Genomic DNA, 27,649 nt, shown 5'->3' on the forward strand with positions numbered 1-27,649 from the left:
TGTGGTACTGTTACAGTAAAGGTGTTAGCAAACTCTTTAGCTTCTTCTTGTCTTGGAAGCTCCTTATTTCTCCTTCAATTTTAAATGATAGTCTCGCTGCGTAAAGTAGCCTTGGTTGTAGGTCCTTGCTTTTCTATGCCTGTCCATGGTTGTAAGGCTTCTCTCCAGGTAGTGTTCAGGTGGTTATTCAAGATGATTTCTCTATAATTTAGTTGTAATTCCAGATTGGTCCTAGGATGATGTTAGTGTACCTTTTACTTACTCCACCACCATCTTGGATTTCCTGTTTCTTTTTTTAAATAACAACATAATGAAGTGGGTGAATCACTGGAAGATTGCCACTGTCTAGTTAAACCAAGCAGTATTATTTATGATCCAGATTGCTTCAGTTCTTCAATTTTCCTAATGTGCAGCTTGAGAGAATGCCTCAATTGTTTCTTCTGTCAGCAGTGTATAGTGCATCCAGTTTCACTTTAGTATTCACCAAAGAACTATTCTTGACCTTTGCTAGCTTGTGTTTATGGTGAAAATTTTGACATAACAATGTGGAATATGGAGCCTGAGTCTCTGTGCTGAGCACAGGGATAGATGTTTAGTGTTTTCTACCCTGTCCCTTCCCTAATAAACTGTGTCTATCTACTTCAGTCATAGAAGATTCACATTCTTGTGTTAAATTCATTCATTGGTTCAATAAATAGTTACTGGCAAGTATACTCTGTACCAGATATCATTCCAGGGTAGAAATACAGTGGTGGGCATGTGATCAAAGTTTCTGCTCACATGGAGCTTGCCATCTAAAAGGAAGGGTAAGTAAACAATAACAATAAATAATATTAGCTAACTTTTCTGTGTTTTCCTTCATGAATCTTGTAAGTAGAATTCCTATTCTAATTCTGGTTTATTAGATCCTGATTCATACATAAAATGTTCTTGCCTGGTTTCAACAGTGAACAGGTTTTATGAATTTGTGAATTTGATACAGCTTTGTTTTATAGATTTTCTCTGATTTGTCAAAGTAATACAAATTAATCATGTGTCTAAGCTAAAAGGTGGCATCAGTTAGATATGTTTAAAACATCTTCTTTAATGATTCTTTTTATTTGTATGTTAAGGGAAGCAGACGGACTTGAATGCCTCTTGGATTTATTGATTCATTACTTGCATTAGTAAACAAAATATGAGGTTATTATGATTGTTTTCTGAGTGAATTTCACTGAATTGGGGAGGTTTTTGTTTAATTTTGTAATGCCAAGTCTTGGAGAGGAAGGAGGAAATGCTTGATATTTTTTCCATCAGTTCCTTCAGATCTTAGAAATGTAGGTAGGGTGTGGAAATGGAGAACACTGCCAGAGATGGAGTAAGGCATTTTTTGGGAACTGCTTTGAAGGACAAATTGGTACATTCATGCATTCTGACTTTCTCCCTGCTTTTCACATGCTCTCTAAATAAAAGTAGAGTCTGTAAATATATACCACACATTTATTTTTTAGAGAATGGTGCAATATTTATTTGAAACAATGTAGGCTTTCCTGATAGTAACAGCTCAGGAAGCATTTTTTTCCTTGTATTTATTCTGTTCTTCCCACAGCCATTTACTCCAGGTTTCTATGCCTACAACTAATCAAAGGTTTTTCAGAATGTGTGTATGCTGGAATGCTAAGTAATTTTTGTTGTTGTTGTTGCGAGGAGGTGAACTTTGGTTTAGCCAGTAGGCTGTGTTGAAAGCAGAGGATGTATTTTTTGTTGTTGTTGGTCTTAATGTTTGCTAGGTATAACTGTGTCTTTTACCTCTTGCTTGTAATAATAGAGTGTTTATGCTGCTTTTGTAGGCTTTGAGATGAAATAGAACTGAGGCCTGGATGTTATCTCCATGGAGGAAAGGCCAGGGGAGGAAAGATTACCTTGGGGGTGAGGTCCTTATTTTCCCAGGTTTGCCCCCTGCCAGGAACTCAGGGCCTTCTGCCCTGGTGACCATCTGCACCTGGCTGTAAATTGTTCAGCCACTTTGTTCAGCTATTTCAGTTTCCCTATTCTACTTGCCAAGGAATTTTTCTAGTTTATTACTATTGTGTCTCAATTTGAGCTTCCCAATGATCCTGTGAAGTAATAAACATTTTTCCCCATCTTAAAGATGAGAAAACAGAGGCTCAGAGAATTTTAGGGGCCAAAGTGAGGTTTTCCAGCTCTTAAGCTCAGGGTTCTGTGAGCTATACCACATTGTCCCTTATTACATGGGCAGAAAGTCAACTTGTGAACCTTTAATAAACTGCTCCAAGATGTGACAAAAATTACCTGCCACTTTGGTGGCAAGGGCTCCTGTGGACCTGAGGGGTAAAGTGTGTGCCTGGAAGCCATATGTGGTACCATTCACCAGAGCGGCTTCTCTTGTCTTGAGAAGATCCTGAGTTACAGATCTGGGGTCCCTCTGGCTTTCATGAGCACCTGACACCAGAGCAACCCCAGGCCATGGCAATTAGTCCCAGTAGGCTGAAAACTACAGATGGATTTTATTATTATGTTAAAATACTAAGTACAGGGGTCTAGAGCATGGTTTGGAATTGTTGGCTATACTTTTTGATAAATGATTTATGTAAACTTATTAGCCAAAGTATGTCCAAGAGTATTTGATGCCATTATATTCTGCCTGGTTAAAAAAGAAAGTAAAAAGAGGATTTAAAGTAATTTTTATAAATTAGGATAGGAGATAAAGAGAAGACAATTAGGTAAGGCAAGTGGTAGTGGGCCTGTGCTAATGATAAGAAAGTTTGTTTTAATTGTAAAAATGAGGTAATACAAGAAGGATTATTTGTTTTCTCTCTAAATTACACTTGTATAGGTTTTTAAAAGCAAAGAGTCTAAAAAGTTTACATATTTTTACTTTGATATATCAAGTATTCAGGATAAAGATATATCAACATAGCTTATAAAAAGTAGTTTTTAGTAACTTCCTTTGTTTTTCCCCTCCACTTTAAAAAGACTTCATTTTACTTCTTGTGGTCACAGGAAAGCTTAGTGACAGAAATTACTCTTAAAGCGTTGTACTATTTAGAAAGCTCAGTCAGCATTAGCCATTTTCTTTCAAAGGCTTCTTTCTGTTTCCTATAAACTTTCAGGGATAAGTCTCTGATTTAGTTGCACTTCTGCTCAGCTGAAGTGACATCCCAATATATAGCAAAGTCAGGTTAATTATTAATTTTTCCATTAATTTTTAAAACAATTGTGAAATACACATAAAATTTACCATGTTAACCATATTTAGGTGCACATTTCAGTGACATTAAGTACATTGTTTCGCTACTGTCATCCATCTACAGAACTCTTCTAATCTACCTTCTATTCATTTTTAGTAGGGAGTTTATTACCACATAAATTGTTTTCTAATCATTCATCAAGAAGTTATCTACAGTCACCCTCCTACCTTGGTTTAAGTCAGACAAAGGATTTCTCTCACTAAGGCTCTGGAACTTTGTAAGCACCTCCTCAAGTGGGGCCTCAACATGTTGGCTAATGGCAAAAAGAACCTTGTGAATGGAATGAAACATTATATAAGCAGCTTCCTCAAGATAATTGCTCTAGTCTTCATAATAACTCAACTCCTGGAGGTTTTGATCTTTCAGATTAGAATGTAGTTACCAGTTTGAAGTTAGAATGTCCCCATTCCTGCCTACTGCTTGCTTTGTACTTCTTCCCTATTCCACCCTTTTAAAGCCACTACCTTCATCCCAGATCATACATCCACTAACTCAGCCAAAAGGCTTAATCAGGGCTTTGAAGTTTTCAAACTTTTGCAGAATAGCCTTCTAATAGTTGAAATCTTAAAAAAAAAAAGTTGCTAATGTACTGTGAATCCCATACCTTCTCCATTCTGGACACTTCCTGAAGAAGGGAAGTTCCATTGTCCCATAAACACACTCTGACCCAGCCAGAAAATCTTTTCAGCCATTACCCTGTCCTGCCACTTAATAGTATTAATGCTGCTACATAGCCCTCTCCCTCAGGTGTGAACTCCAAGGTTTTTCACTACTGTGTCAAACTCAAATAAGGACAGTTATCCTTACTTTAGAGATGGGATAAAGTTCAAGTTCCTTCAGAAGTGTATCAAAGACAGACAGAGACAGACAGATAGATAAATGTAAAAATCTAGTTGATAATTAGCTTTAGCAAACACAGAACTTGAAACTGAAAAGAGAAAAATAATGATAATGTTGATACTTTGTATTTGAGCAGTCCAATACTATTTTCATAGCATTTCATTTTATTTTTTGCTTTGTGTTTGAATTTAATGCAACCAGAAGAAGAAAATTCTAGGTAGGATCACAGAAAATGTGTGTTATTATAGTTAAATGTAATGAACACTTTGATCCTGAAAGCTGTGAAGCGGAGCCCTTTTCATTTAAAAGACTTTTCTCATGTCAAATTTTTCAAACAAAGAGAACAATTACTGAAATACTAGTTCATTTCCTTTCATTTCCATAACTCTCATGTAATTTGTCTGGCTCAAATTACACACAGTGAACTTCAGGCCAAGATTTAATTTTGTGTGTTAGCCAGTGGCCTAGTTTCCATGGCCATATTCAGCAGATAAACATCTCTGAGAAAGTATCAGGCTTTCCAGATGTTGGGAAGGAATCACTATTGGTTCACACTTCCTGACCAACAGTGATTGATAAAAAGTAGCTCCTGGGGCACAGACATGATGAAGTTGCTAATCTACGTAATTATTTGGGCCCCTACCAAAGAAGTCTTGAGTGTCTGTGACTTTTCCCAATGTGTAGATTCTCTTAAAAATAATTTTCTGATGTACAAATGTTGGGAAGAATGTGCTAGGAATCTGATGGCCCCAGGTCTACCCTCCCTCCCATTGTAAGTCCTCATCATGTCTTCACCATTGTGATCATAGAAACCATACCTGAGGTAACTCCATCCAGTAGAAGGTCAGGGTTGTGTGTGCCTAGTCACCAGGATGCAAAAGGTGAATGCAGTCAGTTAATACCCCTTGACCCTGTTGATCTGTTCTGATGCACTTTCTCTCTGTATTACTCAGTTCCAACTGGCAGAAGTCCAACCCAAGACTCAGCATAGAGCACTTTCAGTTTTAGGTAGATGTGCAAGTGTGATTTTATTTTACATCTGTCATTCAACTCATTGTTGCGGGATGAGGTACTCTGTTGTCCAGGAGAGGTACTCATGAAAATATATTTCAATGTAGCATTTGGAAAATAAGTCTTCTAGTTATTGCAGCTTCCCATGTTTTCCCATGTTCTCTCAGGCTTGTGCCAATGCCAGCCAGAATATGAAGAAAGAATGCTTAAGGGAATATTTTCTTAGCAACATAACTCCCAAAAGTTCTTTGCCAAAGAGGGGATTTGTTGGGCAGATAGATTTTGGAAGTGCTCCATATTCTGTCTTTGAGAGCCAAGATGTCCATTAGCAAATTAGGAGTCCTATGAGGATTGGCAGTAAAAAAAATTTTTTTAAGTTGTTTAACTATAACCTGAGATTCCCTAAATTTATTACCATGGAACCTGTTTTCATATAACAGCCATAAAGATCAGAATGAGAAATGCTAACATAGAGAATGCTTTTAGAAGTTTAGGTTTCCTAAGGAACTGAGTCTTCTTTTTATTTTCCCTTCAACATCCTACACATAGTGAATTTTACTAAATTTGATGGTATACTGGTATGGCTATTTTAGAAAAGGCATGTATGAGGAATTAAAAGTTAGTATTAAACTGACATTCATTAGAAGGTCTTGTCTGAGTTGGGAAAAGAAAAAGTCATTTGCATAGAAAAAACTGGGTGCTTAGAGCTAAATATGATATGAGGTGGGCTATAAAAGCAAGAATTCCACATTCCCTTTTATTTCTTCATTTATGGTACATTTCTTGGAACCTTGTTATTTACAAGGCAGTATAGGAGATAATAAACACATGTGAAACATTGTCCTTCTTCTCAGATGCATTGAGACTAGTCAGGAAAGTAAGACGTACATAAATCAATTGAATACAGTGTAGGAAATGGTGAAGTACCATAGGCCACTATCTTGTGCCATGAGATAAGCAACAGTGTGTGTGAATTACAAAATGAGTGCTGCTTCACTTTACTTATGCTAACTCTCATATAAGAATCCGTCTTGTGACCTACCCTAACCAGAAATGTATAGGAAAGAAAAATCTGGGAAATCCAGTTCAACTTGAACAAGTTGATGCAGTACAAAGCCATCACACCATCTCTTTCCACTGTCACTTTCTAAGTGGGCCCACATACAAAGTGTCATGATGTGAGGATGGACTGACTCAACAGTATGACCTTCTACTCATTAAGCATGATTTAACTTTGACCATCATTTGTCATTAGGGAAATGCAAGTCAAAACTACAATGAGGTACCACTTTGTACACACCAGGATGGCTGTCATAAAAAAGACAGACAATAACTAGTGTTGGTGAGGATATTAAGAAATTGGAACCTTCATAATGTAAAATGGAATGTAAAATGATGCAGCTGCTTTGAAAAATAATTTGGCAGTTCTTCAAATGGAGTGGGGGATAATGGAGAATGACTATTAATGAGTGAGGGTTTTTTTCCTGGGGTGAAAAAATGTTGTAAAATTACATGTGATGGTTGCACAACTCTCTGAATATATCTAAAACCATTATATTAAATGTATAAACTATAGAGCATGTGAATATCTTAAAGCTGTTAAAAATGCTCTGTCAATTATCTTTACTTACTCAACAGCCTCCAGAACTCCTATTATTTCTATCATAATTGCTTTGTTTGTAATTACTGTATATAACTAGAATTCCTTGGGGAAAATGGCATAACTATTTATTTGAAACCTTTCATTCTTGATGATGTGTCATTACTTATACCTGAGCTTAATGGTTATCCTTTCCTAAAGATGGGACTGTACAATTCAAGTGTCCACTGTGTTAGCTGATAGCTCTGCAAGTCCTGAGAAGAGAGGTTGAGAATAAGATGAAATACCAGGTCATGAACAAATATTCAGAAACATGCTGCCAGCTCTTGAATTTGTGTGAAAGGTTGTAGATAACAAATTGGTAATACTCATAAACATAAAGGGAGCAGAAGCATGAAAATGCAAACCATAATAGTGTACAAATATAATAACAAACCCAGATGATGGATGAGTTCCCCAGGGAAATGCCTGGACAGAGGAAAAAAAAAGTCTGGAGTTTGGACCCTGAGGGAGTCAGTAGATGGGAGAAGGGAGGGTCTTGAAAAAAATGGGAACTGGGTGCAGACTTGGGAGAACCAGCACATTCCAATGGGATAGATTTTTTCCATGTCAATAATTCTGTACTATATTTTTTCTAGGTAGAGTAGAACTATGCATGTTTGAAGAGAGCTGAGTCACCTACATTTGGAAAGAGAAAGAAAATTATTTTAATAACTATTAATACAACATAACAGTGCCATCCTGTTGAATGGATCTCTTTTTAGATTATTTCATTATTTAAAGCATTATTAGGAACTATAGAAAAGAAATCACTAAAATTTTTATATAGGCTTCTCACAAAACAGTGGGACTAGAAGGGTGTCAAGGAATTCATATGGGTTACAGACATATTCTTAAAACAATCCAGAACATACCTGTTTATTTTCAAGGTGATTAAAGAAAAATAGTTGGCAGCTTTCCACAGTGGCCTTTGATACCCTTTAATACCACTCATTTCCTTTTGTTTAACTAAAAAATAAAAATACAGAGAGATGAAACTCTTTAACATACCAATGCTACTCATTTACTATAAACTTGGCTTATCTTATATGACTAAAACTAAAGAATGATGTGGGAGCCATAACTTGTACTCATCTGGCACTAGTCTCTTGTTTTTACGGATGTTGGCAGATAAAGGATGTGATTGCTCAAAGGGAGTTAAGTATTTTGGGCACAATTCCAGGGACATTGTGTTCTAGTAGACATCAACAATTTCTGCTGTATCAAAGACATTTATTTTCCTCTAAAGATTAAAAGCCAGCTTGGAAGGGTAGGAAGGTTTCAGAGTACAGGCACAAAATAAACTTGACCTTTGGTCAAGATTTAAAAAAATTATTTCATTTTTATTTTTTGTATCTTTTAATATATTTTATTGATTATGCTATTACTGCTGTCCCTTTTTTCTCCCTTTATTCCCCTCTGCCCTGCACTCCCCCTCCCACTGTCATCCCCCCCCCCGAGTTGATATCCATGGGTCATACATTATAAGTTCTTTGGTTTCTCCATTTCCTGTACTATTCACTACCTCCCTCTATTTTGTACCTACCATTTATGCTTTTTATTCCCTGTACCTTTTCCCCCATTCTCTCTTCTCACCATCCCCAATGATAATCCTCTATGTGATCTCTCTATTTCTGTGAATCTATTCCTGTTCTAGCTGTTTGTTTAGTTCTTGTGGTATTTTTAGGTTCAGTTATTGATAGTTGTGAGTTTGTTGTCATTTTACTGATTGTATTTTTTATCTTCTTTTTTCTTAGCTAAGTCCCTTTAATATTTCATATAATAAGGGCATGGTGCTGATGAACTCCTTTAACTTGTCTTTATTTGGGAAGCACTTTATCTCCCCTTCCATTCTAAATGATAGGTTTGCTGGGTAGAGTCATCTTGGATATATATTCTTGCCTTTCATAACTTTAAATACTTCTTTCCATCCCCTTCTTTTTTTATTTTTTATTTTATTTTAATTGTTATTCAAGTACAGTTTTCTGCCTTTTACCCCCAGCCCTCCCCACCTCCCTCCTGTTTCCACCCACTCTTGTTATTGTCCATGTGTCCTTTATACTTGTTCCTGCAAATCTTTCCCCTTTTCCCCTGAAATTCCCTCCCCTCTCCCTTCTGGTCACTGTCAGCCTGTTCTCTATTTCAGTGTATTTGGTTATATTTTACTTGTTTGTTTGTTTTGTTGATTAGGTTCCTGTTAAAGGTGAGATCATTTGGTATTTGTCTTTAACCACCTGCCTTATTTTGCTTGGCATAATGCTTTCCAGATGCATCCATGCTGTTGCAAAGGATAGGAGCTCCTTCTTTCTTTCTGCTGCATAGAATTCAATTGTGTAAATGTACCACAGTTTTTTGATCCATTCATTTACTGATGGGCACCTAGGATGCTTCCAGCACTTGGCTATTGTAAATTGTGCTGCTATGAACATTGGTGTGCATAGGTTCTTTTGGGTTGGTGTTTCAGGGTTCTTAGGATCCAGACCCTTCTTGCCTGTAAAGTTTCTTTTGAGAAATCAGCTAATAGTCTTATGGGTGCTCCTTTGCAGGTAACTGCCTCCTTTTCTCTTGCTGCTTTTAAGATTCTCTCCTTATCTTTAATCTTGGGTAATTTAATTATGATGTGCCTTGGTGTGTGCTTCCTTGGGGCCAACTTCTTTGGGACTTTATGAGCTTCCTGGACTTCCTGGAAGTCTATTTCCTTTGCCGGATTGGGGAAGTTCTCCTTCATTATGTTTTCAATTTCTCGCTCTTCCTCTTCTCCTTCTGGTACCCCTATGATTTGGGCATTGGAATGTTTAAAGTTGTCCTGGAGGTTCCTAAGCCTCTCCTCATTTTTTGGAATTCTTGTTTCTTTATTCTGTTCCAGCTGAATGTTTATTTCTTCCTTGAGTCTCAAATCATTCATTTGAGTTTTGGTTTCCTTCCTTTCCCTGTTAGTTCCCTGTACATTTTCCTTTATTTTACTTTTCATAGCCTTCACTTTTTTTTTCCATTTTGTGACTATACCCAACCATTTTTGTGAGTATCCTGATTAGCAGTGTTTTGAACTCTGCATCTGATAGGATGGGTATCTCTTCATCACATAATTGTATTTTTTCTGGAGCTTTGATCTGTTCTTTCATTTGGGCCATATTTTTTTTTGTCTCAGCATGCCTGTTATGTAGTAAGGGGCAGAGCCTTAGGTATTCACTGGGGAAGGGCAACCCACTTAGCTGCATTGTGGGACTGTATGTGGGGGAGTGGTCCAAGAGGGAAAAATGCCAAATTGTCAGCTCTTGGCCAGTTTTCAGCCACTTGCTCACTTTCTGCTGCTAAGTGGTTTGGGATTGAGAAACTGCTGACACCTTTGTGACAAAACTATGACATTACATTTAAGAGACTGAGAAGATCTGGTTAGCAGGCAGTTCTCAGCTAATGGACATTGCCAGGCCCTCCCACTGCACTATTTTTGGGATTCACACATGCAAAAAGTAGTCTCAGCAGTTATCTAATTTAGAAGCAGGGTATGGGAGAAATAAGTCTCCCAGGAGCTTTTGAGAAAGGAGGAAGTAACGTGTAAGTGACTGTTTCCACATAGTATATGCATTTCTTTAGCAAATTTAGGTTTTTCTGTGGAATAAGAGCAGAGAAGCCAGAAAATGCTAAGAGTAATTACTAAGATCCCTTTATCTACTTGGTGCTTTTCTCAACAGGATAAAGATTAATGCCATGGCAGGCCTTTATAATCTTCTAGGAATATTCCATGGCTCCCATTCCTACAAAGATTGCAAGGCTAGACATTTCTCTCTAGCTGGACTCTTCAGTTCTGCCACCTCTGTTTAACAAGGCTTAGATTATGGGGTCCATAGGACCTTGCATGAAATCTTACTGTGGTTGGCCTTGTCCTGAGAAGAACTTCGTTAGATGTGGGGCATATTTTTTGAGTTATGTTTATAATACTTTTCTTAATGCTCCCTGACAATTGCGCATATTTAACTTTTAAAAATATTTTTTTCAAAACAAAATCAGTGTTTTATGAGACTACTGACTTGAGTATAAACTCATCTTATAGAGAAAATATAGATTTCCCCCCACTTTTAATTAAGGGCAGAATTGTAACAAGAACCAGCTGTTGTAAATGCTGCTTGTGAGCTATTACTTAACCTCATTCTTTCCCCTTTCAATAGCTACTTTTTGTGTTGTGGGTAAAATGTCTCAGCCCATTTCTCTCAGAACATGTTTTGGCATTTTCCAAAGTTGATCCTATTTGCTGAGCGATCATCTTATACCTCAGAGCTTTTTAGACTCCAGTTTTACTCTTTAGAATTATAAAAAAATATGAGTGGAAGGTTTATAAATTTTACATTTCAAGGTTCTCTCTATTTTAAAAGTTGGGAAGTTTAAGATGTCTTTAGAACAAGCCTAACTCAACATTTCATCAACCATATGGGGGCCCAGAAAATTTAATGTTTGTGAGCAACTGCTTTGGGAACAGGAAATTTCTATTCTTCTATTTCCTAACTAATATCCTTAGGCTTTAATTTCCTCATTTATAAAATGGGAATATTAACAGGGCTTGCCTCTTAGTGTTGGGATAAGCATTACATATGATAAAGCATATAAAGAGCTTAGGCCAGTGCCAGGCATGGAGAAAGATCTTAATAAATGTTAGTGATGATAGTGGTGGTAATGATAAAGATTTTGGAGTCCCCAAAAGTATTACAGCATTACAACATAGTGTTTTCAGATAAGAAATTGGGTCATGGACTGCCAGCCAAGATGGAGGCACAGGTAGACGGACACTGTGCCTCCTCGCACAACCAAGATAGGGAGAACAACAATTTAGAAACAGAATAACAACCAGAACTGACAGAAAATTGAACTGTATGGAAGTCGGACAACCAAGGAGTTAAAATAGACACGTTCATCCAGACCGGTAGGCCAGGCGGAATTGGGCAGCCATGTGCAGGTCGCTGCACAGAGAGCAGAGAGCATTGGGACCTGGCACGTAAGGCATCTGGGGTGTGCAAGGCCACAGCAGGCAGACCCTGGGCACTCAAGCAGCAGCTGGCAGACCCAGCGAGGCGACGACTGTGAAGCAAGGTACTACGCACAACCCAGGATCCCAGCGCTGGTAAATAGAGCCTTGGGGGACTGATTGAAAACACCTGTGGGGGTTGAGGCATAGGGACTGACTCCCAGCCTCATAGGAGAGATCTTTGGAAAGTCCCACAGGGTGCACAAGCCCACCCACACAGGAATCAGCACCAGAGGGGCCCAGTTTCCTCAGGGGAAGTGGCAGAAGGGACTGAGGTCTGACGGAGAGCTGAGCAAGTGCCATTGTTCCCTCTCAGACCCCGCCCCCCACATCCAGCATCACAACCCAGCCACTGGGGTGCCCTGCCCTGGTGAACACCTAAGGCTCTGCCCCTCATACATAACAGGCACGACCAGACCAAAGGAAAAAAAATGATGGCTCAAACAGAAGAACAAATGAAAGCCCAGAACCAGTACTTTTAAGCAACCGAGAGATAGCCAGCCTATCAGATGCACAGTTCAAAGCACTGGTGATCAGGATGCTCACAGAATTGGTTGAATTTAGTCGCAAATTAGATGAAAAAATGAAGGCTACAATAAGTGAAATGAAGAAAAATGCACAGGGAACCAATAGTGATGGAATGAAAGCTGGGTCTCACATCAATGGAGTGGACCAGAAGGAAGAAAAAAAACATACAATCAGAAAAGAATGAAGACATAAGAATTCAAAAAAATGAGGAGAGGCTTAGGAACCTCCAGGACATCTTTAAATATTCCAACATCCGAATTATAGGAGTACCAGAAGGAGAAGAGGAAGAGCAACAAGTGGAAAATTTATTTGAACAAATAATAAAGGAGAACTTCCCCAATCTGCAAAAGAAACAGACTTCCAGGAAGTCCAGGAAGCTCAGAGAGTCCCAAAGAAGTTGGATCCAAGAAGGAACACACCAAGGCACATCACAATTGCATTAGCCAAGGTCAAAATGAAGGAGAGAATCCTAGAAGCAGCAAGAGATAAGGAGATAGTAACCTACAAAGGAGTTCCCATCAGACTGTCAGCTGATTTCTCAAAAGAGACCTTACAGGCAAGAAGAGGCTGGAAAGAAGTTATTCCAAGTCATGAAAGGCAAGGACCTATATCCAACATTGCTCTATCCAGTAAAGCTTTCATTTAGAATGGAAGGGCAGATAAAGTGCTTCTCAGATAAGGTCAAGTTAAAGGAGTTCATCAGCACCAAGCCCTTACTATGTGAAATGTTAAAGGGACTTAGCTAAGAAAAAGAAGTTAAAAAACATGTATAGTAAAATGACAGCAAACTCACAATTATTAACAACCATACCTAAAACAAAAACAAAAACAAACTAAGCAAACAACTTGAACAGGAACAGAACTACAGAAATGGAGATCACATGGAGGGTTAGCAACTGGGGAGTGGGAGGAGGAAAGAGGGGGAAAAGGTACAGAGAATAAGTAGCATAGATGGTAGGTAGAAATAGAGAAGGGGAGGGCAAGAATAGTATGGGAAATGTAGAAGCTAAAGAACTTATGACACATGGACATGAACTAAAGAGGAGGAATGTGGGCGAGAGAGGGTGTGCAGGGTGAATGGGAATGAAGGGCGGTAATGGGCAATTGCAATATCATAATCAATAAAATATATATTAAAAAAGAAATTGGGTCATGTTATCTGCCAAACTTATTTGAATTTGTTACTGTTGAGAAGAAAATTTCTTGTCACTTTCTAGCTGTGTATATTTTTACTTGGTTGGAGTGTGTGTGCACAAGCTTGCAAGTGTACACACATGAATGCAAATACTGTTACATCTTGTGTCCCTGCCTTGATGGTCAGGAGTTTTGATTTAGCCCCTTTTGAAAAATTCAACACAGTTGTTAGTGTTGTACAGTGCATACAGTAGGCTTTCTGCAAATATATAATGCTTTTGGTTTTTATTTAATTAATTAATTTTTAGGCAGAGTGGAAGGGAGGGAGAAAGAGATGGAGAGAAACACCAGTGTGTGGTTGCCTGTCATGCACCCTTACTGGGGATATGGCTGGCAACCCAGGTGTGTGCCCTGACTGGGAATTGAACCAGTGACCCTTTGGTCCACAGGCCAGTGCTCAATCCACTAAGCCATACCAGCTAGGGCTCTAATTTTTTTATTTGATAAAAAATCAAAATCTCATGCTTAATTGTTTTAGTAGGTATTATGACCTTATGAAAATTCACAATGTGTTTTGTGTTTAAAGAAAAATAAATTAAATTAGTAAATAAGACCTTAAAAGCTACTTAGACTTGTTGCTTTTGACACAGGTAGCAAACACAAGGCCCACAGGCTGAATCTGGCCCTCCACCTTGTTTTATCCATCCCTCCACCTTGTTTTATCTGTCCCTCCACCTTGTTTTATCTGCCCTGGCATCTTGCTTCTACCTGGTGGCAATGCTAAGTGGTCGCTTAACTGTTAAGGACTAGTTACATGTATACAGTCCTAAAAGTACATTCGGCCCTTTGAAGGCAAACACAAGACTCATGTGGCCCCTGGTGAAAATGAGTTTGACATCCCTTCAGTAGAGGATTCTGTTACTTTGAAAATGGCTCATACATTGGTTGGTTTTTAGTTTTTAAAATACTATCCTCATTTAAAATATTATCCTTTGTTTTTATGTTACAGGGGAAAACTTACCCATTTCGGGGTGCATTCCCTCCTGTATGGAACCCAATTGCATATCTGGACTACAACAACTTGTGGCGGACAATGGATAACATGGGAAAGGAGGTAAAGTGTGTGTTCAGTTTGCACATGACCTGTTTCTGTTGTAACAATAGCAGCTGTTTAATATCCTTCTACAGTGCAGGGAACATGGCTCTGGATAATGATGCATATCATTTCCAATGCACCCAACAACTCTGAAAAGTTTGCAGTATTTCCACTTTACAAATGAGGAAAATAAGTGCCAAGGGGTTATTTGATTTCCCCAAGACAACACAGCAAGGGAACCAGGGTTCAAACCCATATCCATCTAATACTAATGCCTGTGTACTTTGCACTCTGCCACTGAGAATCTATGTAACATATGTTTGCTAGGTATCCTACTTATACGATGCCACTTTAGTAGTAAAGGAAAGACAGATTTGTTTCCTTAAGGTTTTTTTACTCAGGCTCTTTAACATCACTCTGAAACTTAAATTGGAGACTTAAAATGGGTGTTAACGTTCAATAATGGTAATTATCATTATTATCAAATTTCATTAATTTATATGTTCACACTACATATTAATGTATTACAAATTAATACATGCATGTATATATTGCCATTATTATTATTATTATTATTAATTATTCTAGCAACAGCATTAAGACATAGAATCTAAAGAGCTATACATTGAATGGTATGCTAATCACACACTCCAACATGGACAGAAAAACCAGTTTTCAGAGGTTCTTCTTAGGGCATTTTGGCAGGGCAGTGGGCAGTAACCATCATACCTGGATATGAGCCCTTCTTTCTCTGCAGATTCCAGCTGATGCGCCATGGAATGCTCCCCATGCACATGAGTGGGACAGAATTACGATGAAAGACCTCATCGAAAAGATCTGTTGGACACAGTAATATTGACTATTTAAAATTACTTTTTATCTTCAATTCTGATTATTTCTATCCTAGCTTGAACTGCAGCATTTTTCCTTCTAAATTATAGGAAAAGAGTTAAGAGGAAATCTAATGTTCTTTCAGTCAATAGCAACATTAAGGACATTTAGAGATTTCAGAGCATGTTTGAACATAAAATGAACCTAAAGCTTAAGAAGAAAATTAGGTGAATGAAGTAGAACATTTTTAATGAAAGAGTTTTATGATTTGCAGTAAAACACAAGTGATCTGCAAGTGATTATGTTTTCAGATTATATAGCAGATATAGAAGCAATTTGGAAAGTAAAGTAATTCCATATAGATATAAAAATATGAAGCTGGAGGGACACTAGTATATTTTAACAAAAAATATAAATTATAATGTTTTCTGTGAGAATCTGTGTATTAGCTGAGTTACTTACAGATTATTCAGTGACCATTTGGGGCTCCTATGTGAAAGCACTGCACCAAGCAATGCTTTCTGAAGAATGGTGGTGATTTTGTTAAACAAATCCCCTACTCTCATGGAGTTTACATTCTTCCATCAGGAGACTGGCATTATAGACAAAATTACATGATGCTAGGATAGTGACTGTAACAGTGAATCTGAAATGTCAAAGAATAAAGGAGAATCCTTTAATGAAGCAGTCTTTAAACAAACAAAAAAGTTGAAGCATCAACTAAAAACAAACCACAGAGGATAGGAGGAAACAAGGAAGGGTAAAAGGTGTTGGGGCATGGTATCTTTCAGGAATGTTCCATAATGAATAAAGAGACAGTAAAGATGTATAGTGTAAGAAGACAGTATGTTTCCAGAATGAGTGACAATGGACTGGGAAAACAAGATATGTGGATGGTGTATGCAGATGGTATATTTTAGGAATGAACCATAGTGGATGGAAGGAGACATGAAAGATGGCTGGTGTGTTTGGATAATATCTTCCAATAATGAGCAAGTTGTTGGGGGGAGAGAGGAAGAGTGAATGGTATGAGGAATTGTATATTGCAGGAATGAACCTCAGTGCATGGGGAGGAGACAGGAAAGATGGGTGGTGCAGTGGGATGCCATATTTCAGGAGAAAGACAAGAAGAGTGGATACTGTGGGGGATTGGTATCTTCCAAAACTGAGCCACAATGGATGGGTGGAGACAAGTGATGGGTTATATGGGAGGATGGTATCTTCCAGGAATGAGCCATGGGGGATGGAGCAAGACAGAAAGAGATGATGATGTGAGGGGATGAGCCACAGTAGATAGGAGTAGATGGCTAAGGATGAATGTTGTGGGAGGGTAGTAGCTTCCAAGAATGAACTGCAGTATATGAAGAGAGACAGTAAGGATGGATGGGTTGGTTAACCAATATCTTCTAGGAATGAGCCTCAGTTGATGGGGGGAGACAGGAAAGGTGGATGTTTTGTATAGATGATATCCTCCAAGAATGAGCTAATGAATGGTGTGGGGCATACAGGGAGACTGGATGGAGTAAAAGAGGAGTATCTTCCAAGAATGAAGGAATGGTATCTTTCTGCAATGAGCCACAGTGGATGGGGTTGAGGAGAGACAGGATAACTGTATGGTGTGGGGACAGGTTATCTTCCAGGAATATGCCACAGTGGATGGGGAAACAGGGAGGCTAGATGGTAGATGGCATGGTATCTTCCAGGAATGAGCCACAGTAGATGGGAGTGGGAGAGACTGGAAGATTGGATGGTGTGGGAGGTGGTATTGGTATCCTCTCAGAACAAGTGACAGAGGATGGGGTGAGAGGAAGGGTAGATGGTATAGGAGATGGTATCTTCCAGGAATGAGTCATAGTGGATGGGGAGGTACAAAAAGACAGGTTGTATAAGGGAGTGGTGTAATCTGGGAATGCTTAGTGACTGTGAGGGAAGACAGGAAGAATATATGATATAGTGGGACGGTATCGTCCAGGAATAAACCACATTTTATGGGGGTATACAGGAAGGTAGGATTCTGTTGAGGGGGGAGATGGTGTCTTCCAGGAATAAGCCAGAGTGGATGGGATGGGGAGGAAAGACGGGTGGTATGGAGGATTGGGTATTTTCCAGGAATGAGATAGTAGATAGGGTAGGGGAAAGACAGGAAGACTGGATGTCACGGGGGATGGTATCTTCCAGGAATAAGTCACAGTGTATCAGGGTGGCAGGAGAGGTGGATGGTATTGGGGAGTAGGTATCTTCCATGAATGAGCCATAGTTGTTGGGGGAGACATAGGAAATGGAATACATGTTTAGATGGTACTTGTAGCAATGAGCCACAGTAGATGGGGTAAGAGAAGAGCAATAGATGGTGTGTGAGAATGGTATCTTTCAGTCATGGGCCAGTTGATATGGAGACAAGAAGAATGAATTGTATGATTGGATGGTGTCCTCCAAGAATGAGTCACATTGAATGGGGAGTAGATGACATGTATACATGGTATCTTCCAGGAAGGAGCCATAGTGTATGAGGAAGACAGGAAGGATGGATGATGTGGAAGGGTGGTATCTTCCAAAAATGAGTCACAGTAGACTGGGGGGAGACAGAAAAGTTGAATGATGTTTGTAGGTGGTATCTTCCAGGATTATACCACAGTAGTTGGGGTATGGTAGGGGATACCTTGATGTTATGAGGGGATGGCATTTTCCATGAATGATGTACTATGGATGAATGCAAACCTGAAGGATAAATGGTCTGATGGGTGGTATATTCCAGGAATAAGCTGTAGTGAACAGTGTGCATTATGAAGGGTGGATATTTTAGAAAAGTTATTTTCAAGGTAAAGAGAGCAGCAAACAGCTTTTATAAAGGCCATGAGGTTAGAAGATTGACATGTTTTAGCAAAGTGTGGACAGTATTCCTGGACCATAAAGAGGCCCTGAGAAAGTGATATAATGACAGATTGGAGAACTGGTTGATTTGCTGATGGTGCAAGATTAATTGGCCATATTTGAGACTTTTGCCTTTTTCTGTGAAGACCATTGAAGGGTTTTTAGTGGAGTGGAGTTTTTTGTTTTGTTTTGTTTTGTTTTGAGCTGTTAAAAGAGATCATTATCTATAATTTGGAGAAACATGAAGAGGGAATATAAGATGACCAGGTAGGGCCAACCATGAGCAGCCATGACTATAACCCAGGTGATAGTGGTTACCCTGGACCAGTTTGGGGGCAGTGGAGGTGGAGAGTAGAGAACGGTTATTCAAATATGTGAGAACAGATATCCTTAATTATCCCTGAGAAGCATATTGATCCTTAAGACTACACTGGGATTAGCATATTTGAAGCTGACCCATAACTTCCTAAAAGCAAGGGAAAAGTTAATTTTTCCTAAGAGTTAAAATATGCCTTCCTTCAGAAACTGAGTTCATGAGGGTTTTTTTTCAAAAGCCATAGAAATATTTTCTAACCACACTAAATTGTGTTTTAAAAACATGATGTCCAGTGAAGCATATATGTATTTACCTCTGACATCCACTCTTATTCTGTGACCAGGACGGCTAAGCAGTTTGCATCTCTCTTTGTGAACATCAATGTGACCTCTGAGCCACATGAGGTATCTGCCCTGTGGTTCTTGTGGTATGTGAAGCAGTGTGGTGGCACCACTCGGATATTCTCCGTTACCAATGGGGGCCAGGTATGGAGTGTCCATTTGCAAATATAACTTTATTTGAAATTTTTACCCCTACCCCCAGATCACTGTCTCAATAATTGCTTCTGCATTTTGAAACATGAGTAATTAGCAGCTTAAAATGATCTCAAAACACTTCTGAAAACAAAAGTTTTCATTTCCATTTCTCATTCCTGAAAAATAAGTTCACAGCTAAAGAATATTTCTTTTTGAATTACATACGTTTTGGGAATTCAGTTCTTTCCTTTTGAAGGTAGGTAAAATTGGGCTACTTATGTAAGGCGAAGCTAAATTACTGAAATAACTAATTTCCAAAAATGTCTAGTACAGTTGCCCCCCTCCACATCCATGTTTCATGTGTCATAAGTTTCAGTTATGTATGGTCAGTTGCAGCCTGAAAATATTACATGAAAAATTCCAGAAATAACCAATTCATAAGTTTAAATTGTGCAACACTCTGAGATGCAAGATGAGATCTCATGCCCTCCCAGTGTGTCCCATCTGAGACATGAATTATCTCTTTGTCTACTGCCTTCACACTATAGATGCTCCCTGCCTGTTGATCACTTAGTAACCATTTCAGCTGTCATGGTATCACAATGCTCATGTTTAAGTATCCCTTATTTTACTTAATAATGGCCCCAAAGGGCAAGAGTAGTGATGCTGGCATTTCAGATATGCCAAAGAGAGGCTATAAAGTATATGTATGTATAGGGAAAATATAGTATACATAAGGTTTGATTCTCTCCATGGTTTCGGGCATCCATTGTAGGTCTTGGAACATACTGCACACAGATAAGGAGAGAATAATTGTACTTGTAAAATTATTGTGTTTAAAGTCATCTCTGCTCCAGACGTAAGGCTATTTGTCCCATTCTGTGTCTCAGTTATTCTTTTATGTTAACTATTATAGAATGGAAGTGACTATTCTTTCTTCTAATTTTCATAATAATATATGGCCACTCTTTCATTAATAAATTCTATATTTTGGATTCTAAATTTTTGCTGCCAACTAGAATTTGGCCCCATACCACTTCTGTTATGGACTCATTTAGCTTATTGTATGGACACACAGAAAACCATTGATGAGGCCAGACTCCTAATTCCCCAATTGTTTAGCCTCTGAGATTGTTTCAAGGCTCACCCTTATCCAAAGAAGATGGGTCTCTCTTTTCTAGGAATATTATGCTTCAATGGGATGAGGTTTAATTAGGAATAGTTTACTTATAACTTTGCTGTGTTCCATAGTGCAAAGTATAGAAGAGTTCTTATCCACTAAGTGAATTATTTTTCTCCTTAGGAGATATCCAGAAGTCCCCAAGTTGCCCTATGGCCCCAAGAGTTAATGTCAATTTGACCTTTACCTTTAGCTAATACAGGACAGTTGCATTTTTTTATGCCTTTACATATAGGCAGAAATAATACATTACTCCCTTAAACCTGTATTTTACTTTCCAGTGTATCTTGACTCATTCAGAGGAGTCAAGGTACTTCTAGCCAAACTCTACGTGGACTTTTGGAAAGCACAGTTCATATTATGACTCTCAAACAATTATCACAATGTCTTTATAAAGAACTTAGATTTATTCTTTAATAATTTAATTCGACCAATACTAAACATAGAGGTGTAGCCAGTGAACAAGAGGAAATAGTTCCAAGATGAACAAGTGGAAAGAGTCCATTTCCACTATACTAAAATTGAAAGTAAGTCTTGGAAAACAGAGGTCAAATTATAAATTAAATTGTCCCAGTTTCTTGAGGAAAGACAGATTGTGAATTTAAGTCTAAACTACTATGGGTATATTTTTATAAAGAACTTTGATGGTGTCAGAACAATAGCCAATTATGAAAATCATAAGATCATTGTGTGGCTGCTGATGCAAGGTTTTGTAGAGGAGCATGACTGAGGTACCTAATTGTCAAACGTTGGGCTGTGCCTCAGTCTGTCTACATGTATTTGTAACCATTCAAAGAATCTTCTACAGCAGGCTAGATATAGTCCCCTGGTTCTTACAAAATGTGTTGTATTAAGGACTTACCTTCTTAGATTAAGCTGGAACCATTTCCATGGTGAGTATAGCAGATCACAGTGGGGAAGAGCACTCATGGTCTTATAGGGCTGCTCAAGTGAACTATTTAACAATGTCTGAAAGAACAGGCAGGTGTTTAGGTCTTACCCTTCTGCCCCCACATTGAAACTTGGAGACATTTTTGCAAAAAGTTACTCAATATCTGAGATTTAGAGTCTTAGAACATCATTGGGTGATGACCACATGTTTTATAAGAGTACTCTGAACCTGTTCCCTCAGAGAACATTTTAATCTGCCTAGATAGCTCTTAGCCGGGGCTTTAAGAAACCAAGGGGAGTTATGAACTGCATCCCCATTTCAATAAAACTAAAAAAGTTAATTAATTAAAATAAACCATATCCTTTGGGAGAAGCACCTACACTTCCCCAGGATTTCCTCCATTCACTGCACTCTTGGGCATTTGAAGCCCATAGACTTGATGATATTTGCATTCAGTGAATGGACCAGTATAGGGGAACATTTCTTTTAATTCTGTGACTTTATAAACTAGTAACTGCTTTGTATTGCCAGAAACTGCAGAACATGAGAATCAAGGTCTTTCAGTAGACTTTGTCTCTGACCTAATGAGTTCTTCCAATGGTTGAGTATACAGAGGGTAATGGTATGGCCTCTGACTTTCTGGAGGTTTTCTAATCAGTGGCAAATACAATAGTCCTTCCTTCAGCCTTTCTGATGTTTCTTGCCTGCCTTCTCCTGTAGGAACGGAAGTTTGTAGGTGGATCTGCTCAAGTGAGTGAAAAGATAATGAGCCTTCTTGGGAACAGAGTGAAGCTGATGCGTCCCGTTACCTGCATTGACCAGTCAGGTGACAACATCATCATACAGACGTTGAATCATGAAGTTTATGAGGTAATTCAGTTTAGTCAAAAGGATAATATATTAAATAGGGCTTGTATCTTCTGTAGCTTCTAACCAAATATAATCCAAGCAGTGGCATAATTAATACTGGCATGTTTCCAACTCAGTCTTCCAAATGACCAGTCTTGGCTGACCTGCCTTATTGTTTTTGCCTCACACTGGCCTCATTTTGTATACTCTTACTGTTCAGTGTCATTCAAAATGATAAATATCATGTTTTACACCCTCTGCAAATACTCCGACTCATGCCTGAGGTGGAATTTTGTATTTGTGTCTTTTAGTGCAAATATGTTATTAGTGCCATCCCTCCTACTCTGACAGCCAAGATTCACTTTACTCCAGAGCTGCCACCTGAGAGAAACCAGTTAGTCCAACGTCTTCCAATGGGAGCTATCATTAAGTGTATGATGTATTACAAGGAAGCCTTTTGGAAGAAGAAGGGTAGGTTACATTTATTAATGTTTAAATTGTATTTAGAGAAGGAATTGCACTTTCTTGGGAACATTATACTAGACACTGAACAGAAAAATGGCAAGTGCTTTCAAATTGGTAGAGAAAGGTACAGAAATCTCAGTCTGTTCATTTCCATATAGCCCCTCATAACACAATATGACCTTAATAAAACTTGCTGGCTGTGAAAGGGAAGGAAGAGATTCCACTAGTTGCAGGGCACCATTACTCTGGCTCCTAGCATATGTCCTCCCACTTACTCTTCATGAGCTAAGTGAGACAAAGGGGCACTGTGGAAAGAGTACTGCTTTAAGTCACTTTTTCCTGAGCTTCACTTGCTTACTAGCTGTGTGGCCTGTGGTGTGACGCTTCACCTCTCTCAGCATCAGTCTCCTTGTGTAAAATGGTAACAATGAAACCTACTGTCAGGGTATCATGAGGAGTAAATGAAGCAGGGTCTGGGCAGATATGGTAGCAATTGTTAATAAGCCTTCTGCTCATACTCAAAAGGATCACTTCCTGCCATTTCTTCTGTGAGTTCATAGGAGTGATTCCCTCTAACACAACCCTCTCCTTCCCTATGTATTCTAGGGCTCCAATACATAGGTAAAGATCATCTTTAGGTAAAGATCATCAAGATGGGCCATTTTCCATGTGTCTGAGTGAAAAATTTTGTATAGTTAAGTGTGTATTTGATAGGAAATAGCTTCTAGAAAGTTGGGGCAAAAAGCAATAGTTTAAGCTTTGCATATCTCTTAGCATAATGGTGTATATATGTGTATATATATATTTATAAATATATATATAGTATATATATAATTTATATATATATACTATATATACTATATACAAATTTATATAATTTATATATAAATACTTTATATATATATATATATAAAATTTCCCCCCTAAATCTCTGATGAGGTCAGTCTCAATATCATATTGATTTCCTTCTGGTTAAGACTACTGTGGTTGTATGATCATCCAAGATGAAGAGGCTCCAATTTCGATAACCCTAGATGACAGCAAACCAGATGGATCTCTGCCCGCTATCATGGGGTAAGCTTGAGTTGGGTGTTCTGCATTTTCCAAATGGTGTTAGTGTATTTGTATGGGTACTGTCAGAGCATATTGTTTTGAAATCAAGTTCAAGCAATGATAAATAACCCTACAGAAATATATTATATTTCCATGTATTAAAATATTAATGTTTTATACATAGCACAAGAACACTGGGAAGCTTTACAAAAATTGGCACCATTTGAACTTGTTCCCATGTATTTCTTTCCTCCATAAAACATATATATATATCACAGCAAAAGAAGCAACATTAACTAGGTGGTATGGTAGACAACCCTGCTTAGAGGAAGAATGTCCACAACCATTTTGGAACGAGAACTGTTTTATTCTGTAAAATCTTCTGAAGATACGGTTTCTGGGATTGAACATTTTCTCCATTCCAAGCATTGCTACATAGCAAATGTTAATCTGTTCATTGTTTCCCTGGGATATAAGATGCATGACTAATTAGGAAGTACAGTTTGAAGCAGTGCCAGTCATGAAGCCAATGTCACTTGTTCTAGCAGATCACGCTATAGCCATCCTTCACCAGGGATGGTCCAGGGAGAAGTTCTGTGTTTTGAAGAGGAGAGCTCTTCCCCTCTCTTCTGAATCCCACACACAGCTGTCCTGCACTTTGAGTATTAGGCATCCAGAGAGGGAAGGGAGGCTCCCAAAGATTGCTAAGGAGTGCAACAGCCTCCAAGTTGCCATGTATTTTAGCACTCCTCATAGCTGTACAAGCAAAAGAACTATTTGGTCTACCAATGGCAACAAAAGAGCACAGATTATATAGCAGTCAAGTGACTTAGGGACCTGTGATTTTCCCTTTCACCCCTGCGAGAGTTGAGCTCATGTGCATTGCATCATTAAAGGGAAATTACAAAATCAAGAGGAATAGACCCATGACCCAAGGGACTTAGAAAACTGACTGTGCTACCAGATTGCCAACAAACCATTTTGTAACCACTTTTATGGTTATAACATATAAGAAACAGATTAGCTCCCCTGGAAAGGGCAGAAGCTCACAACATAATGGCCATAGTGACAATTCATGCTCTTCATCTCTGACCACTCTGGGCAGGAAAGTATACAGATTGTTTGTGCAATTTGGTATCACCTCTACATGCCAAAAAAAAGCAGGAGGTTAAAGTAGAGATTTTAGGAGACTCAATCAACATTAGTCCACCTGTGGATGTAAGAACATTGATGTTCTCTTACCCTGGGAGTTAGATATTATAGCATCTGCCCTTCTGGGCTTTCTTCAGCTGTACTAATAAGGACATGCATGGCAGAAGCCTTCCAGGTGGTAATGAGGTTATTTAGGCAGTTTATAAAAAGCTTTATCTAGACAATCGCCCCTACTCTGTTATTCCCTTGAAACTATATTGCCTCCACCCGGCTCTTTGCTCTGGGCAGGGAAAGCTTTGAAGATAGGAATATTAATTGCCCAGTACTGTTTGTGATAATTAGTGCCTTTTGGAAATTAGAAAGGAACTTGTACTTTAGAGCTGTGAAATGTTCCCACCCCAAAGCCAGCATGTTTGATTTCCTCAATAAAACAACAAAGAAACTTAAAGGATAGTTGTCCATATAGAGGTAGATCAAAAATGTTATTTCATTCTTCACTTTAGACTCAACAAAAATAGCCAACACTAACTGCCCTTTAGAAAAGGAACTATAAAAAGCACCCAAGATCTGAAAAGGTTTTCAGCTAAATGATTTAATCTTTCATCAGATATTGGTGATTCTCATTGAAATAATCACATAAGTCTAAAATGATAGATTTTGCATTAACCTAAAATTTAACTAAAATTACTAGCAAGCCATAACATAGGGTATTAAATCAAGCAAAATTATGAGTACCTCCCGTAAAGTATGACTTCCTCTGAAATACTATATTCTGTATTAACACAAATACATTTTTATATCTTTGCTTCCTGAAGTGATCTCAACAGCTCTAAAGGAATGTCCAAATAAAATTGAGAAACAGTTTAATTTGGGAGTGAGGGAGAGGACAAAGTACCTGTTTTTAGTCCTTGAATTTTCAGTGCTGATCTGGTTGTCTTTTATGGTTATAACAAAAGAAATGCAATTTCTTAACTTTTTTAATGGAGAAATAATTTCATTGTCCCTTAGCTCATTTAGATTTTTGAAAAAAATAATTTTCAAGTAATATTATAAGGACTTCTTGTCACAATTCAATTATTTAAAATATACAAGTTATTAATAATGTCAGTATAATAAATAGAATCTATTTGATTAAAAGGAAGCAGACAGATTATAACTGAATTTTATTCAATTACTGAATTTCATGAATGTGCTAGGCAATTTTCCCTGGAAGCCAACTTGCAGATAAAGATTTGGGTGTAGAAGGTTCATTGGGAAGTGCTCTGGGATCACTGCCTGTGAGGAAGGAATCAGGATCAGACAGGAGAAGAGATTGGTTTCCAGTGTTGATCCAATGAAGGTCTAAGCCATCCTACAGCAAGCTCTGGAGTTGGATGACCCTTCAGAGATATCCTCCAGTCCTCAGCTAGTCAGACTGAGGAGAGGCAGGGGATTTTGAGGGAGACAGTTCTCTGCTGCAGAATACAATTGCTGGAGAAGGGTTCAGCTGTGAGCTGAGGGCAATGAATGCTCTGGGTGTCCCACCATGGCATCCACTACAGACATGCATTTATATTTGTTTTTCCAGCTTTTATCAAGTATTTGGCAGAAGGCAATCGTCATTACCAGGATAATCATTTAATTCAACATCAATTTTTCTGACATTTGATTTCCCACTGTATGCCAAGAACTGTGCCAAACTTTGGGGGTAAAATGTTGAGTAGGATGCCACCTGTCATTTAGGAGCCCACAACCTAGCAGGGGTTTTGGATACAGAGGCAGATGAAAGACAGCATGGCATTTGTTCTAGCAGAGGGAAATATTGGGAGGGTGTGGGATATTTCATTAATGCTGAGTCATGGAGGCAAGAACACTTCCAAAAAGGGAGCTCTTAAGATAAACTATTGTCTCCTAATTGTTTAAATGTAACCTCTCTCTGCAGTTTCATTCTTGCTCGAAAAGCTGTCCAACTAGCAAATCTCTGTAAAGATGAAAGGTAAGAATTTACTTCTTAAACATATGTAACAGGTTACCTTTATATTGTACTTATTGTACTAACAATATAATAGCATTATGAAAAATAATAATTCACGAATATTCTCAAAATCCTAATAAATTGACCTTTTTGGATTTTGCTACAGCTCCCTTGACACAGCCCTTGTCCATAAGCATATATTAATTTAGTTTTACATATTTGTTCTTATTTTACAGTGATTGAGAGGTTAGGGTTTCTTTGTGAGATGGATGAAGAAAAATCATAGAAAATGTTACTTATGAAAAAACTGTTAGAGACCCAGTTTCAATAACCTTGCAAGACCCTATCCCTTTACCAAGTTTCTCTGACATGCACTTTTTCTGAAAAGCAAATCCGTGCATATGTGTTTCAACCTATTTCAACTTATGTACATAAAAGTATTCCCCTTTTATTAGGATAATTAGCTAGATTATCTAGGACATTGTGATGTTTCCTTCTCTCAAGAGCTTCCTAGTATAAAAGAATTTAAAGACATGGATTTTTCTTTCTTTCTCCCTTTCTCTTTCTGCATTGTTGTATTTTTGCTTTGTTTTGTTTTGCCTTGGAGTTATTTGTTCAAATAAAATCTTACCTGGAAACAGTCATTTGGCTTTTGTGTGGCTACCTCGGGGAATTTCTGGACTTCCCCTCTTTATGGTAACCTTAAATCCTTCATTAGCTTTTGACAAGAACCAATATATACACAATGTACTTCTCTCTGTATTTAATTTAAACATTAAACAGCAAATCCACTAACAGCCCTTGCTTGAAGAGTTACTTGAATGACCCTGGGAGTCAGGAAAAGCTGCAGAAGTTACCACATTTACACATGGATTCAGTTATTTGAATTTCCATGATATTTGCTGTCAGGAAGGGAACTATTTTAGTGTCCAGCTACTCACACGATAGAGGAAAAATTGTGGGGTCCAGTGGTGGGGAAAAATTTGGCCAATGCTCCACATCTAGTTTATGACAAAGTCAGGAATAGCATCTAATGCATACTTTCTTTCATTACACCACACTAAGCTTGACATTTTCTTTTGGATTTCCTGCTT

General features: G+C 38.2%; 1 protein-coding gene across 1 annotated transcript in view; it reads left to right on the top strand.

The window, feature by feature from the left end:
* The window catches only part of LOC114504692 (amine oxidase [flavin-containing] A-like), a 69,852-nt gene that overhangs the window by 32,207 nt on the left and 9,996 nt on the right, over positions 1-27,649 (top strand). The window contains exons 4-10 of the mRNA XM_028522515.2: positions 14,430-14,534; positions 15,274-15,365; positions 18,878-19,019; positions 21,803-21,952; positions 22,243-22,402; positions 23,374-23,470; positions 26,523-26,576. Coding sequence (XP_028378316.1) covers positions 14,430-14,534; positions 15,274-15,365; positions 18,878-19,019; positions 21,803-21,952; positions 22,243-22,402; positions 23,374-23,470; positions 26,523-26,576 — 800 coding nt within the window. The remainder of the gene's footprint in view (positions 1-14,429; positions 14,535-15,273; positions 15,366-18,877; positions 19,020-21,802; positions 21,953-22,242; positions 22,403-23,373; positions 23,471-26,522; positions 26,577-27,649) is intronic.

This window comes from Phyllostomus discolor, chromosome X (assembly GCF_004126475.2).
Source record: "Phyllostomus discolor isolate MPI-MPIP mPhyDis1 chromosome X, mPhyDis1.pri.v3, whole genome shotgun sequence".
NCBI classification, from domain to species: domain Eukaryota; kingdom Metazoa; phylum Chordata; class Mammalia; order Chiroptera; family Phyllostomidae; genus Phyllostomus; species Phyllostomus discolor.